General features: G+C 43.7%; 1 protein-coding gene across 8 annotated transcripts in view; it reads left to right on the top strand.

The window, feature by feature from the left end:
- ZNF385B (zinc finger protein 385B) overlaps positions 1 to 13,329 on the top strand; it is a 246,750-nt gene that overhangs the window by 141,313 nt on the left and 92,108 nt on the right. For all 8 annotated transcript variants that reach the window (XM_081938916.1, XM_081938912.1, XM_081938913.1 and 5 more), the window contains one exon: positions 11,399 to 11,541. In XM_081938916.1, the coding sequence (XP_081795042.1) occupies positions 11,455 to 11,541 (87 nt within the window). In that variant the 5' untranslated portion in view covers positions 11,399 to 11,454. The remainder of the gene's footprint in view (positions 1 to 11,398; positions 11,542 to 13,329) is intronic.

Here is a 13,329-nt window from a genome sequence, read left to right as displayed (position 1 = left end):
CCGGGATCGGCGGTGGCCGGTGGGGGGGGCCTGCCTCGCTCCAGGCACTGGGGAGCATGATGGGGAGACGCTCCAGCGTCTTTGCTGCGAGGCTGTGCGGAGAATGAGCAAGCAGAAGGACGCGGATGCGGTGCGATGAGGCGTAGACTCCTTTCCATTCCCTTTACCAACTTGGAGGAGAAACTGCCAGCAGCTCAAAACTTTTCCTTTCGGCTGATTTGGAGAGGCGCGGCTGGAGGGAGGGTGATTTCCCCCACAGGCGGCTTGGAATAATTTTGCTCTCAGCCCCAGGGGAAGGAGGAGGGGAGAGAGCCAACCAATGATGTCACGCCCTTACTAAAAGTGATTTTCTTGGACTTAACCTATAATATAATATAATAATAATATATTTATTTCTTAGCCGCACCCTCTCCCGAAGGACTCGGGGCGGCGTACAACGAAACATTCGAAATAAATATGTAAACAAAACAAACATATAACAAAGGTACACTAAAACATACATACATACATAAGGAGGAGATCGATTGATAAAAACAATTAAAATACTGTATTTAAAACCCCTAGAAATTAAATGTAATTAAAATACCCAGTTAAAAACCCGTCAGGAGCGATATGGTTAAATCAAAGTTGAGCCAGGCCAGCTGCTTGGAATAGGTGGGTCTTAAGCTTAATACGGAAGGAGCAGAGGTCAGAGGTATTCCTAATATCCGGGGGGAGGTCATTCCACAGGGCTGGGCCCGCCACAGAGAAGGCTCTACTCCTAGGCGCCGCCCCTCAACACTGTCTGGTGGACGGCACCTGGAGGAGGCCCTCTCTGTGCGAGCGGATTGGTCGCAGGGATGTATGGAGCAGAATACGATCCCGCAAGTAACTAGGTCCTAAGCCATGGAGCGCTTTAAAGATAGTTATCAAAACCTTGAAACGCACCCGATAGACCACAGGAAGCCAGTGCAGCTCGCGCAGGAGCGGTGTCACGTGGGAGTACCTAGTACTCCCCATAATTACCCGCGCGGCTGCGTTCTGGACCAACTGCAGCCTCCGGGTGCATTTCAAGGGAAGCCCCATGTAGAGAGCGTTACAGTAGTCCAAGCGAGACGTCACCAGCGCATGAGTGACTGTGCGCAAGGCATCCCGGTCCAGTAGGGGGCGCAATTGGCGCACCAGGCGAACCTGGTGGAACGCCCCCCTTGCCACGGCTGTCACATGGTCATCCATGGACAGCCGGGCATCTAGGAGGACGCCCAAATTGCGCGCCCGCTCCACGGGGGCAAGATGGATGCCCCCAATGGCCAATGATGGAATTAATTGGCTGAACCGGGGGGCTGGTACCCACAGCCACTCCGTCTTGGAAGGGTTGAGCTTGAGTCGGTTGTCATCCATCCAGATCCGTACGGCTTCCACACACCGGGACATCACTTCGATGGCCTCGTTGGGGTGGTTCGGGGTGGAAAAGTACAGCTGAGTATCATCAGCGTACAGATGGTATCCCACCCCGAAACCACGGATGATCTCACCCAGCGGCTTCATATATGTGTTGAACAGGAGTGGCGAGAGGACCGACCCCTGTGGCACCCCACAAGTAAGGGGGCGTAGGGTCGACCTCTCTTCTCCTGTCAACACACGCTGCGTCCGGTCAGAAAGGTAGGAGCCGAACCACCGCAAAACGGTGCCCCGGACCCCCAACCCCTCCAGCCGGCGCAGCAGGATACCATGGTCGATGGTATCAAAAGCCGCCGAGAGGTCTAATAGGACCAGGATAGAGGAACAACCTCTATCTCTGGCCCTCCAGAGATCATCCACCAACGCGACCAAGGCCGTCTCCGTGCTGTGACCGGGGCGGAAGCCGGACTGGCGCGGGTCTAGATAATCATTTTCCTCCAGATGTCGTGGGAACTGGTAGGCCACCACACTCTCTACAACCTTCGCCAAGAAGGGAAGGTTGGAGACAGGACGATAATTGGCCAGCTCCAAAGGGTCCAGGGAAGGCTTCTTGAGCAAGGGTCTCACCACCGCCTCTTTCAAGGCGGCCGGGAGAGACCCCTCTCCCAACGAAGCATTCACTAGGCCCAGGAGCCAACCTCATAATATATTGATGATCTGAGAACTTTGGGAACTTTGAACTTTGAAAACTTTGTTATGCCTCTAAACCTGAAGCTGGCAGGGCAAGATGGCACACTTCCGTTGTCTTTATGAACTGTGAAACCTGACTCCACCTTTAAAACTTCAGGCTTCCGGTCTTTGTCTCTGTGCTACTCAGACAAATCTCTTGTGGATTGCTACCTTTTGAACTCCCTGGAGTGAAAAACTTTGCTCTATTGCCTGGGTGATTAGAGAAATTCTCTTCTGCCTGGACCCTCTGCCCCCTGGACTCTTCTGGCTGCTCTGCCGCTCTGACTGACCATTCTCTACACTGACTGAACTCTTTATTCTATAAACAATGTCTCCTAAAAGACCACCTCCTGGAAAGCCTGGCTTTGCTACCTCTGCCCCGACATCTGCAACCTCCAGTCCTAGTACACAATCAACAATAACAGCTTTGATGCAACCTAAAGGTACAGAGACGGAGTTTCAACAAATGTTTCAGCAACTCTTACAGGGACAAGAGGAAATAAAGAAACAACTAAAGGAGATGAAAGAAGAAATTAAAGAGAATCAGGCGCAAATCAATAAGAACTCACAGAGACTGGATCTTTTGGAGGGTGGGACGGCTGAGATGAGGGAGGGGGTGGAAGGGGTGCAGAAGGGAAACAAAGAACTTGATACCCAGCAGATGAAAATAGAATTTGAGAGAATGTCCTTTTACCTTAGATTCCAAAACGTGATGGAGGCAGATGATGAAAACATAAAGGACATCATGACAAGCATTTTGGCTGAATACATTCATAAAGAAAAACAACAGATGGGGTGGGAGATAGACCTGGTCTATACAGTGAATTCAGCCTATGCTAGAACACACAATGTACCCAGGGATGTACAAATTAAATTTCTCAGAAAAAGTACAAGAGGTGAAATTCTGAGTGCACAAAGGGGGCAAGCCTTGACATACCAAGATAGGGAAATAACCATTCTGAAGCAGATCCCCAAGAAAGTGAGGGAAAAAAGAAAAAGTTATTCGCAATTAGCGAATAAATTATACCAGAAGGGGGTGTGGTTCAGATGGTTGATGCCTGAAGGTATGTTAATATTCTGGGAGGAGACAAGAGTTAGAATTAATACACCCATAGAGGCACAGGCCTTTATGGAAAAAAACAAAGCACACCTAGAAAAATCAGATGATCCTACAACAGACATGCAGGACACGGGAGGGGCCGGAGCTCCGTCGGCAGGGGGAGATGGGGCAATACCAAGAAAGCTCAGATCACAAAAATGAACAAGAAAATCTTTTTGACATAAACTGATCGAAATTACCAATTGAATTAATATGCTGACTATTTACTACTATGTATTAATGATTTTTGTTTAGATGTATATTATGAGTATGGAGGGAGGGGGCACCTACCGCACTTCGCAACTGCCAAAATTTGTATACTTTTTCCACTACCTCTTTCCCTGTAAATTTTAAAAAAACCAATAAAACTGTTTAAAAAAAAAAACAATGCCCAGTGTTTAGCTCTGCTGGGTCTGTCACTAACTGTGCTTGTCAGATGTGAGGTAATAATGATCCAGACAGACAGGTGCCGAGCCTCGTGGCTTAAAAACAAAATGGCCACCGGACCTAAACTGAGTTCAAAATGGTCACCTGTTTCAAATAACGGCCATCTGCATCCATTAATCCAGGTGGGAAATCGTGCGGCAACTAAGGCGGTTAAAAGTGGCACCCAATTATAACTGGCCGGGTTCCTTGCCGAAGAGGCCAAAAACGACGCCCTAAACGACCCCCGACAAGCTGCGATGAGGTGGAGAGGTGGCTAGTCGCTCGCTGTAAGGGAAGGAGAGAGAAACGGCGGTCAGACAAAAGAATCTAAAAAGCAGCTTCCCCAATAGACGGGGCTACAGCTGTGTGAACCTCTCTAGTAATTAGGAAGCCAGCCGCCTTCTTAACTCTTTGTATGTGGAGAGTTAGGTTACCAGAACAGAGCCTAACGGCAATCTGGCACCTCCACGAAGGTGGCTGCGATGCTCGCCGCCCCCTTCACTCGCAGCAGCAAACCAAGGATAGCACAGGTGAAATTTGAGAGAGAATTTAGAAGTAGCCATTTTTTTCCAATTATTGAATCCAAATGACTTGCAATAGCAGTCTCACACTAGCCAAGAGAATGTCAGCCTAATCGGACCACAGACTGAGAGAAACTGGGGCAGAAGGAGTAGTGGCGTGGCTGCAACAATTTCTCTCAGTCTGTGGACCAATCAGGATTGACAATAGCCTGATGGTAGCATCTCCCGCTCTCCATCATTGAGAATGGCAAAGTCTATTAAGAATTAAGCGTAATAACATGCTGATATCATGTAAGATATGGCAAACGTGTGAGACTTCAACCATTTCATAACATCATTTTTAGTTTTGAACTATGGCATGCATGTGCGATGGCACCTTGCACCCTTAGTTTAACATAGCATATAATCATTGTGGTTTCTAAATGATCGAGGGTATAGTATCAACAACCAGTTGTTGATTATTCCATTCATAGCATAGCATAATATATGACTTTAGTCTGAGAAACACTGCTTTCAGATCAAATGCCCCTGACCCTATTAGCATCTCTCTTTCCTGCTTAACCCATTTTTTATGGAAGGAAAAAAAGATGGAAACAAGTGGTAGGCAAACATGTGGTGCAGTGGTTAGAATGCAGAATTGCAGGCTGACTCTGCCCACTGCCAGGAGTTCAATCCTGACTGACTCATGGTTGATTCAGTCTTCCATCCTTCCAAGGTCTGTAAAATGAGAACTACGATTGTTGAGGGCAATATGCTGACTCTGTAAATGTCTTAGAGAGGGCTGTAAAGCACTATGAAGTGGTATATAAGTTTCAATTCTATGCTATCGCATATGATAAATTCTTGCTTATTCTGAAGGGTAGCATGATGTAATGAAGACTGGAAAGTCTACCCTCATTCCCCAAAGGTGACTGTGGGCCAGTCCCTTTCTCTTAGCTCAAGCTACCACAGAGAGTAGGGTGGTAGCTTTGGAAAAGTCATAGTAAGGGAATTATATATGTTGCCTTGAGCTTCTGAACTAAACATCATATTGTGCACCAGTTGCTCCTGTTTCTAGATTATCCATGGTCACTCATGCCTTGGTCATTCCCCAGTTGGACTATTGCAGTGTACTCTACACGGGGCTGTCCTTGAAGAGTATCCAGTAATTTCATCATCTCATGCAAAATGCAGCAGCACAAGCATTTATGCAAACACACGTTACATCTTTGCTTTGCGATATGCGATGGATACCAGATTGTTTTTGGATCCAATTCAAGGTGTTGATGTTGACCTTTAAAACCCTACATGGTATGGGACCGTTATTTGAGGAATCACTTTTCCCAGATTTCATCTTCCCAACCCACCAGAAACAATAGAGAGGGCATGTTGCAGTTCCTGTCATCTAGGGGGCTACATTAATTGGACCCCAGGTAGCAAATGGGCCTTTTCTGCTCTGGGGATCATGTTGTAGAATCTGTGACCCTTAAGGTAAAGATGGGCTCATCACTCTTTAGTTTCTGAAGGTCCTCAAGACCCAGTTATGCCAGCCGGCTGGTGACCCTAGGGAATGGGTGAACTAATGACGTGGCATTATTATTAACACTCCCACTGTTAATACTATTTCTTTGTTTTATCTCTATTTTATGGTTTTAAAATGTTTTTAATAATTAATGACGATTATGTTTTTAAGTACTCTTGTTTTAGTTTAATTATACATGCACAAAGTCATTTGCTTTGTGAGATGGACTATTATATAAATTACAGAAATAAATAATTCACCATGGATATGTAAATATATTGAAGCTGTTAAGAGACAGCTCAGGAATTTTGAAATTCTTCTGAGACTTTTGAAGAGAGATGATAAAACATTATTAATCAGAGTTTCCCAACTTTATGGGGCAAATGGGCATACTTCCCCATGTTGACCATAATGTTGGTCTATGGGGGTGTAGGGCAGGAATATCCTATATACACATAATAATGATTCTTAAATAAGCTATTAAAAGTTTAGACATTTTCATTTTCTCTCTTATTTATGTGTACACTGGAATAGTTTGCTGACTTACAGATAATTAAGAAAAGCTGTCAATGTACATCAGAGCCTGAAGGCAAGCATTGATTTACTTAAAAGATTTTAAAGAAAGCTTATAATCAATGAACAATGGGGAGAGGAAAGGCAGTTGTATTTCAACAATTTACCTTCTATAGTGAAATTTCCACAAGAATCAGCCTGGTAGAGGTGCCAACGCAATTTGCAATTATTTATTTTGGTAGCCAACTTCCATGCTGTAGTTTCCATCATCATAATAAAAGTTGATACATAAAAACAAATAAATTATTGCTTTTTTTCTAAGATTTTCATTTAACGTTGTGAAAGTCTTTGATGTGAAGTGTATAAAAGCAATTGATGAGCTATCAGCAGATAATGTGTACAGGGAACTGGAAACAAAAAAAGGGTATCATTTTTATAATTTGCCGAGAGAAACAAAATATAATCAAATTTGTCAGTTCATAATCTCTGTGCTTTAAATGACATCTCACAGGGAAAAAGTAAGTTTGAGTAGGTCTTGATGAAAACAAAGCAGCTGACTGTTAAATCTGAGAAATTTTAGGTTAACGAGGAGAGACGTTATGCTTATCATTAAAAAAAAGTTAGAGAAAAATATTGTAAGAAAACTTTAGTAGAAGACTACTGGATTGGAATGATAAAAACTCAAGGCTCTATTGATGTGCTGATTAAGGAAGCTAATGAATGATGTAGTACGAACTGAAAAAAGCGTATGGATTATGAAGCTGCCTTTAGTGGTTGTTGAAATAATTTAATTGATTCATAGACATGAGTTTTAAAAGAGTAGGGTATGAATCTGGGTGAGGTAAGACAACTGGATAATTGATTGTAGAGCAATTGTGCTATTAATTTAATTTAGTTATGGCCACACTTGTAAACAGATTTGATAAATGTAATCAAATCTATATTTTCATATACCTGACTGATAATAATTAATGCAATCCTTGGTTAAATGTTTAATTAATTTACATTATCTAAAGAGACCATGTGAGACAAATGCATCACAGAATATTACTCAGGCGAAAGAATCATTTTCTGCATAGCTTTTCCAATCTTAGTTGTTTTCTAGAAGTTCTTTTTCAGAACATCAGCAGAAAGCCTCTGGGTGAGGTCATCTAATGGTCTGGGGTGAAGTCTCATCAGTTTGCTGACAGCTTTATTTAGCTTTATATCTTCGCCCCAGGCTTCCCAGGTGATGCAATGGACATTCTGTTCCAGAGAATGGAGGCTGGATGGCCATGCTGGATGAGGCGTTAGTAGACTTCGGCTCCTCCCAAGCAAAACTGAATGGCTTTGGATATTTAGCCCTCTTGTGCCAGGGATATTCCATGTTTGTCTCTGAATGAGATGGCACTACCTCAGGCAGACCTGGCATCCAATCTTGGGGGTAGGGGGTTGCCTTTGTCTGACAGGTTTTGCTGAAAGAGTAGGTGGCAGTCTTCGCTAGGAGGGCTTTGTGTCCTCAAAGAGAGAACATCTTGTGTGTCGGTTGTATCTGTTCCTGAACTGGGAGATTCTACTCACAGTCACGTGTGCAATATTCCAGGTTTAACAAGAAGGATGTGCTCCGGCTCTTGTCAGCTAAGGAATGGCAGCTGGTAGGACCCAGAAGATGAGCCTTGTTTTGCCGTAGTGCCTACCCTCTGAAACAATCTCTCTGAAGATTACCAACCATTAGTCAACAATGCTGGTGAACTGACAGCAGATTCGGACAGTGAGGAGGTTGGGGAGGAACATGGGTCAGTCCTGGAGTCTGGAGAAGGCTCTGACGAGTGCTCTGCATCAGTGGCAGGGATGGGGCCAGGGCTATCTGACAATTATCAGCTGCCTTCGGAGGCAGACATCAGTGAGGCAGACAAACAATTGGAGCCTGTTCCCAGTGTGTGCATGTGCAGAGTTGCCAGACGAAGGGAAGAACTAAGAAACAAGGGGCGACTTGGGAGTAAGGCCACAGGTAGACAGTGACTGGCCCCTCCCATAGTGAATAAAAGAGGAGCAAAAGGGGAGGCGTGTTTGCAGGAGACAATTAGTTCATTCCTGCATTCTTGCCAATTATTGCGGCGTCTGAAAGATATCGGCCTGGCCATTCTCCAAACCTGATAAAGGTTGGTAATTGTGAACTATCTTGAAAGACTGTGGGAGAGGAAAGACTTTGCTGGAGAGGAATTCACTGTAAATTGAATAAAAGGGGTTTATCGGGACAAGAACTTGGCTGCATGCTCCTGGGGAAGCCTAGGTCAGAACAGCTGGCTGTTCAGAAGATCTAGAAACATGGTCCTATGCTTTGCCCTGGACTTTGAGTGTGTGAGGGGACCTGTCTCTTGGCTTTGTTGGTGGTTGTTGTGGTTTTCTTAACTACTGTGTATTTTCATTTTTGAAATGCATCTTTTTTTTAACACTCTTCACTACCTAAAGTCATTTGTTGAGATGGGCAGCTAAATAAATTAAATCCTTAATAATTAAAATATTTAATGTTCTGTAGAAAAGTTATACAAATGGGAAGAAATATACAGTTTCTCCGTCCTATTACTCACTAAATGCTAAGGTAATATTTCTTTTGAAAGAGTGAGTTCCTCTCCCTTTCACTGGCCCTTCCTTTAATGTCAGGTCTGGTCCTTTTTAGGGTCCATGTAAATTAGCTACTGTTTATTCTTTTTTCTCTGCTGTAATGTTGGCAAATTATTAACAAACTGGACAAACTAATTTGGATAAAAAGTGTGATTTTCATTTTTGGGCAATGTAACACCCATCTGTACCTGTAGCATCTTTAACTATTATAATTTTTTTCCCCCGGGGCTTTGCAAAATCCATATTATTAGTAAAATTAATCTGGTCATTGTGCATTCATCCTAGCTATGCAGGCTTGCAAAGTAAGCTTCCTTTATCTTTTAGCAGGTAACTATTGCTGTGACTTTCTGATTACTAATAGAAGTCTGTTGACAATATGCTAGATAGTAACTCCAATATTAGGTATTGGGGGGGGGGGATTTAAAACTGTTAGCTTCCTTTAAAAATATTATACCAATAATGTATAGGGAATAATTTGTGAAATATGTAATAAATTAGGCACTCTACTGTATACACATCTAAGGGACTTGTCTGTCTCTGTAGGCATATTAAATTATATTACAGCACACACGCAAAAAATGAAATTAATACTGTGTTTCCCCAAAAATACGACAGGGGCTTATTTTCTTTTGCCCCATGAAATATGGCCTTGGGCATATTATCAGGGAGGGCTTATTGTTTTGGGGCTGCCGGGCGGCTGCTCCATTGTGAACTGGCTCCCGAAGAGCCGGGCACAGCCTCAGGGGCAAAGCAGCCATGCTCACAAGCAGCCGCCCGGCAAATCCCCTCTCCAGCCGGGCAGAGCGCCTTCCGGACAGAGAGTCTTCCAGTAGCCAGCCCACCATAGAGAGCTCTCCTAGAGCGGCCGATGCTGGAAGACTCGGCCCCGAGTTTTGGAGTTTGGAAGTTATGCTCGGAGCGGGGTGGTGGCGGGGGGCAGCGGCAGGCAGCCAGCGGCGGTGCCCTGGGAGAGCTGTGCAAGGTCTTGGTGAGGCTGTAGGCGGAAAAGGCGCTCGCGCAGCTCCCTCTCCAGCCGGGCAGATCTCCATGCAATGACCTAGGGGGTATCCCGAATGTGCCAAGCTACGGGAGCTGGGGGGAGGGCAGAGTGCCACATGGCTTGGCACCTTAGGGATACCCCCTAAGTCAGTGAATGGCGCTTTGCCCGGCTGGAGAGGGGATTTGCTGGGCGGCTACTCGTGAGCATGGTTACCTCATGGCTGCTTCGCCCCTGAGGCTGTGCCCTGCTCTTCGGGAGCCAGTTCACAAGGGAGCAGCCGCCCGGCAACTCTCTCCTCCGGCCAGGCAGAATGCCACTCCCCAACCTAGCGGTATCCCAAAGGCGGCAAGCAACGTGTGCGCTCCCCCCCACGCTCCTGTGACTTGGCGCTTTCGGGATAACACTAGGTCAGTGAGCGGTGCTCTGCCTGGCCAGAGGGGGGGTGTCCAGGGGGTTTATTTTTGGGGGTGGGCTTATATGTTTGCCCACGTGAAAAATGTGGCAAGGCTTTAGTTTTGGGACAGGTCGTATTTTCAGGGAAACCTGGTAATTAAACTGCAGAGAATAAAAAAGAAAGGCACAGCAACATCAAATAGAGTAACAGACTCATCAAGGATCAGTAAAACATTTGGTGCAGCATCTGAAATACCTACAATATCTGAATAATGATATTGTAGGAAACCGTGAGGCTTAAGAAGGAAGAGGAAAAGCCATCAGTTTCCTGTGATGGCTTAAGTACACAAACCATAACATTGAAAGATTAAAAAAAAGATGAGCAAACCAGACATGTTTGACAAACTGTCACTTTAAACATTGGTGCATAAGCACACCAACGTGCCTACCATCCTTGTCCTAATGTTCCCTTCTATTCATATCCATTTTATGTGTTCAAAATCATGTTTATACTTACATATGTTATCTAATACATGCTTGATGAAATAAATAAATCATTATTGAGCTCAGCATGATTGTCCACAATTAAGGATTATATATTTAACAGCCATTGACCAAAATATTTGTGCTTTTTTGTTTTCATCTGATAATATGATTTGGTTTTGTGAAATATATCCTTGTTAAAGTTCTCAATGTTCTCTGAGAAAATAATAATTTTAATCATATTCTTTAACATAGGTACTATATAATTTGATCAGCATGTATTACTGAAAGACATGGATATGTTCTGATGTTTAGTGAAGATTTTTTTAAAAAAATATAGGTAGTCCTCAACTTGCCACAGTTCATTGAGTGACCATTCAAAGTTACAACATCACTGAAAAAAAGTGATTTATAACTACTTTTCACGCTTATAACCGTTGCAATATCCCCACGGTCACATGATCAAAATTCAGTGCTTGGCAACTGACTCATATTTATGGGGGTTGCAGTGGCCTGGGGTCACACGCCCCCCTTTTATGACTTTCTTACAAGCAAAGTCAATGGGAAAGCCAGATTCTCTTAACAACCGTGTCACTAACTTAATATCTGCAGTGATTCACTTAACAATGGTGATTCCAAAGGTCGTAAAATGGGGTAAAATTCCCTTAACAATTTTGGGGGGGCTCAATTTTGGTCGTAAGTCAAGGTAGTAAAGTCACGATCCTTTTTAACCATCTTCCTCTCTGCAGGCAGCGCGTGCCATAGTACTTCACTCCCAGCGCTTGTCCGGACACCTACCCTTGTGATGCAGCCCTCTCTGGATGTCAAATCATTTGTGTCCTTCCCTGTGGAGAGCAGTTCTGCTGTTGGGCTCTTCCCAAATTTTAACACTGTAAGTAAACAGTTTATTTCTTTGGGTGTTGCTTTATTTGCTGTGAAATAAAATACATCCTTGTGCTATCGATTGCCAACCTGTCTCACCATACGTTTAGTGCTAATTGAGGATGGATTTAATCTTGGGCACTAAATCGAAATGGAATCCTTTAACCCATACATTGTTGGGCTTTCTTGACACTGAGAGTAATAAAATACTGACCTGAACCACAGCTTTTGCAAAGCTTCTAATACTTTGTGCGTGCATGTGTCCGTGTGCAAGTGAAGGTACGGCTCAAAACAAGCTATCTAGTTACACCGCACAGGTGGTTCTGGATTGTTTTGTGGCACTACCACAATGAAAGACATTTAGTCCTCACAATTAATTACCTTCTATTATCCTCAGAGCCAGTTTCTTTTGTATCCTTTGCTGAACCAAATTTTTGGCTTTTCCCTAGCGATCATCCATTCAGCATATGTGTCGGGGCTCCAAATAACATCCAAAAGTAAATCAGAGTCCAAGGCAAAGTATTCCTCAAAGTTCCAATTTATTAAGAGAGTCGTGTTGGCACATCCGGGAAAACCCGAATCGGAAAGCTTCCGGGTTTTCCCCACTCAGTTGAAAGTTCAAGATCCTGCCCCCACACCCACAAGTCCATCACATGGACCAATCTTCCACTGCCTTGCTGGCAGTTCCACCCATCCAGTTCCGGTCAGGTGCAGAGGTGTAGAGACAAAGGATGACCTTGGATTCAATTTTATTTTGACAACATCACATTCTACTCCTTACTAGTCCCCCTCCCAATTCCCCACTAATGAAACAGCATAGTAGAATTGTTGTGTACCAAGAGCGTCCACCAGCAGGTGGCGCTGGCCCGATTCCCCTTGATTGGTCCAGCTGAGCTAAATTCTTGGCGGGATAATCCTTGTCTTCCTATTGGTTACCGGTCTGACAGCTGTCAGTATAAATAGCTGTCAGCCGGTCTGTTGTTGTTCTGTTCTTGTCAGAGTTGAGTTAATAAACAGTTGATGGTTCAGCAGCCTCCTCGTCCTTATTACCTCAGAACATAAAAAGAATAGAATATTAGTGCGGCAGGCCAAAGATCCCAATAGGAACTGGCTGCAGGCCTGACAATATGTAGAACTCTGAGAAAACCAGCCGGAATTTTCTTTCCTTATAGCTAAAGAAATGTTTCTATTTCCTTTTATTTTGCTTTAAAATTATAAAACTTGATGAATTAAGTAGCAGTTTGTCTTGGCTTATTGTACAAGCAACACAATGAGGACATTTATTTTGCTGACCAGAAACCGCTGTTTGCTCTATGCACATCTGTGAGAGTATCTGTGTTTCGGAGTGATAAGAAATCTTGGTTCCCTGGTGCTGCATTATGGAGCAGTTATGCTATTATGCCATCTAATTCCATGATTTTTGCTCAGTTAATCAGATGCGTAAGATTTAATGTTGAATCTTGCAACGTAATTACATTTTAGAATCAGCAAGCATGTAAGAGAAACATTCCTGTCTAAACAAGAATGTACATTTGTTCCTGGCCTTGAATTAAAGAATAGCCCTTAAATCAAACTGATTAGAAATCCACAGTTTAAGGTGTTTCAAATAATTGTATTTTCTATTTTGTAAGTGCATATCAAGGAACATCACAACATTAGGGTGTCCTTGGTTATAAGCAGATTAATTACTCTTCATTTAATGACTTGGGTTCATTTAACATTTGTAAATCCTGATTCAATCTCCTACTTTTTTTTTAAAAAAAAAAATCCCATTTATCCTTACTTGATTTTTCTCCTT

The sequence above is a fragment of the Natrix helvetica genome, assembly GCF_964273705.1.
Source record: "Natrix helvetica genome assembly, chromosome: 1".
Taxonomy (NCBI): Eukaryota; Metazoa; Chordata; class Lepidosauria; order Squamata; family Natricidae; genus Natrix; species Natrix helvetica.
The sequence above is the reverse complement of the archived record's forward strand: the minus strand, read 5'-3'. Positions and strand labels throughout refer to the sequence as shown.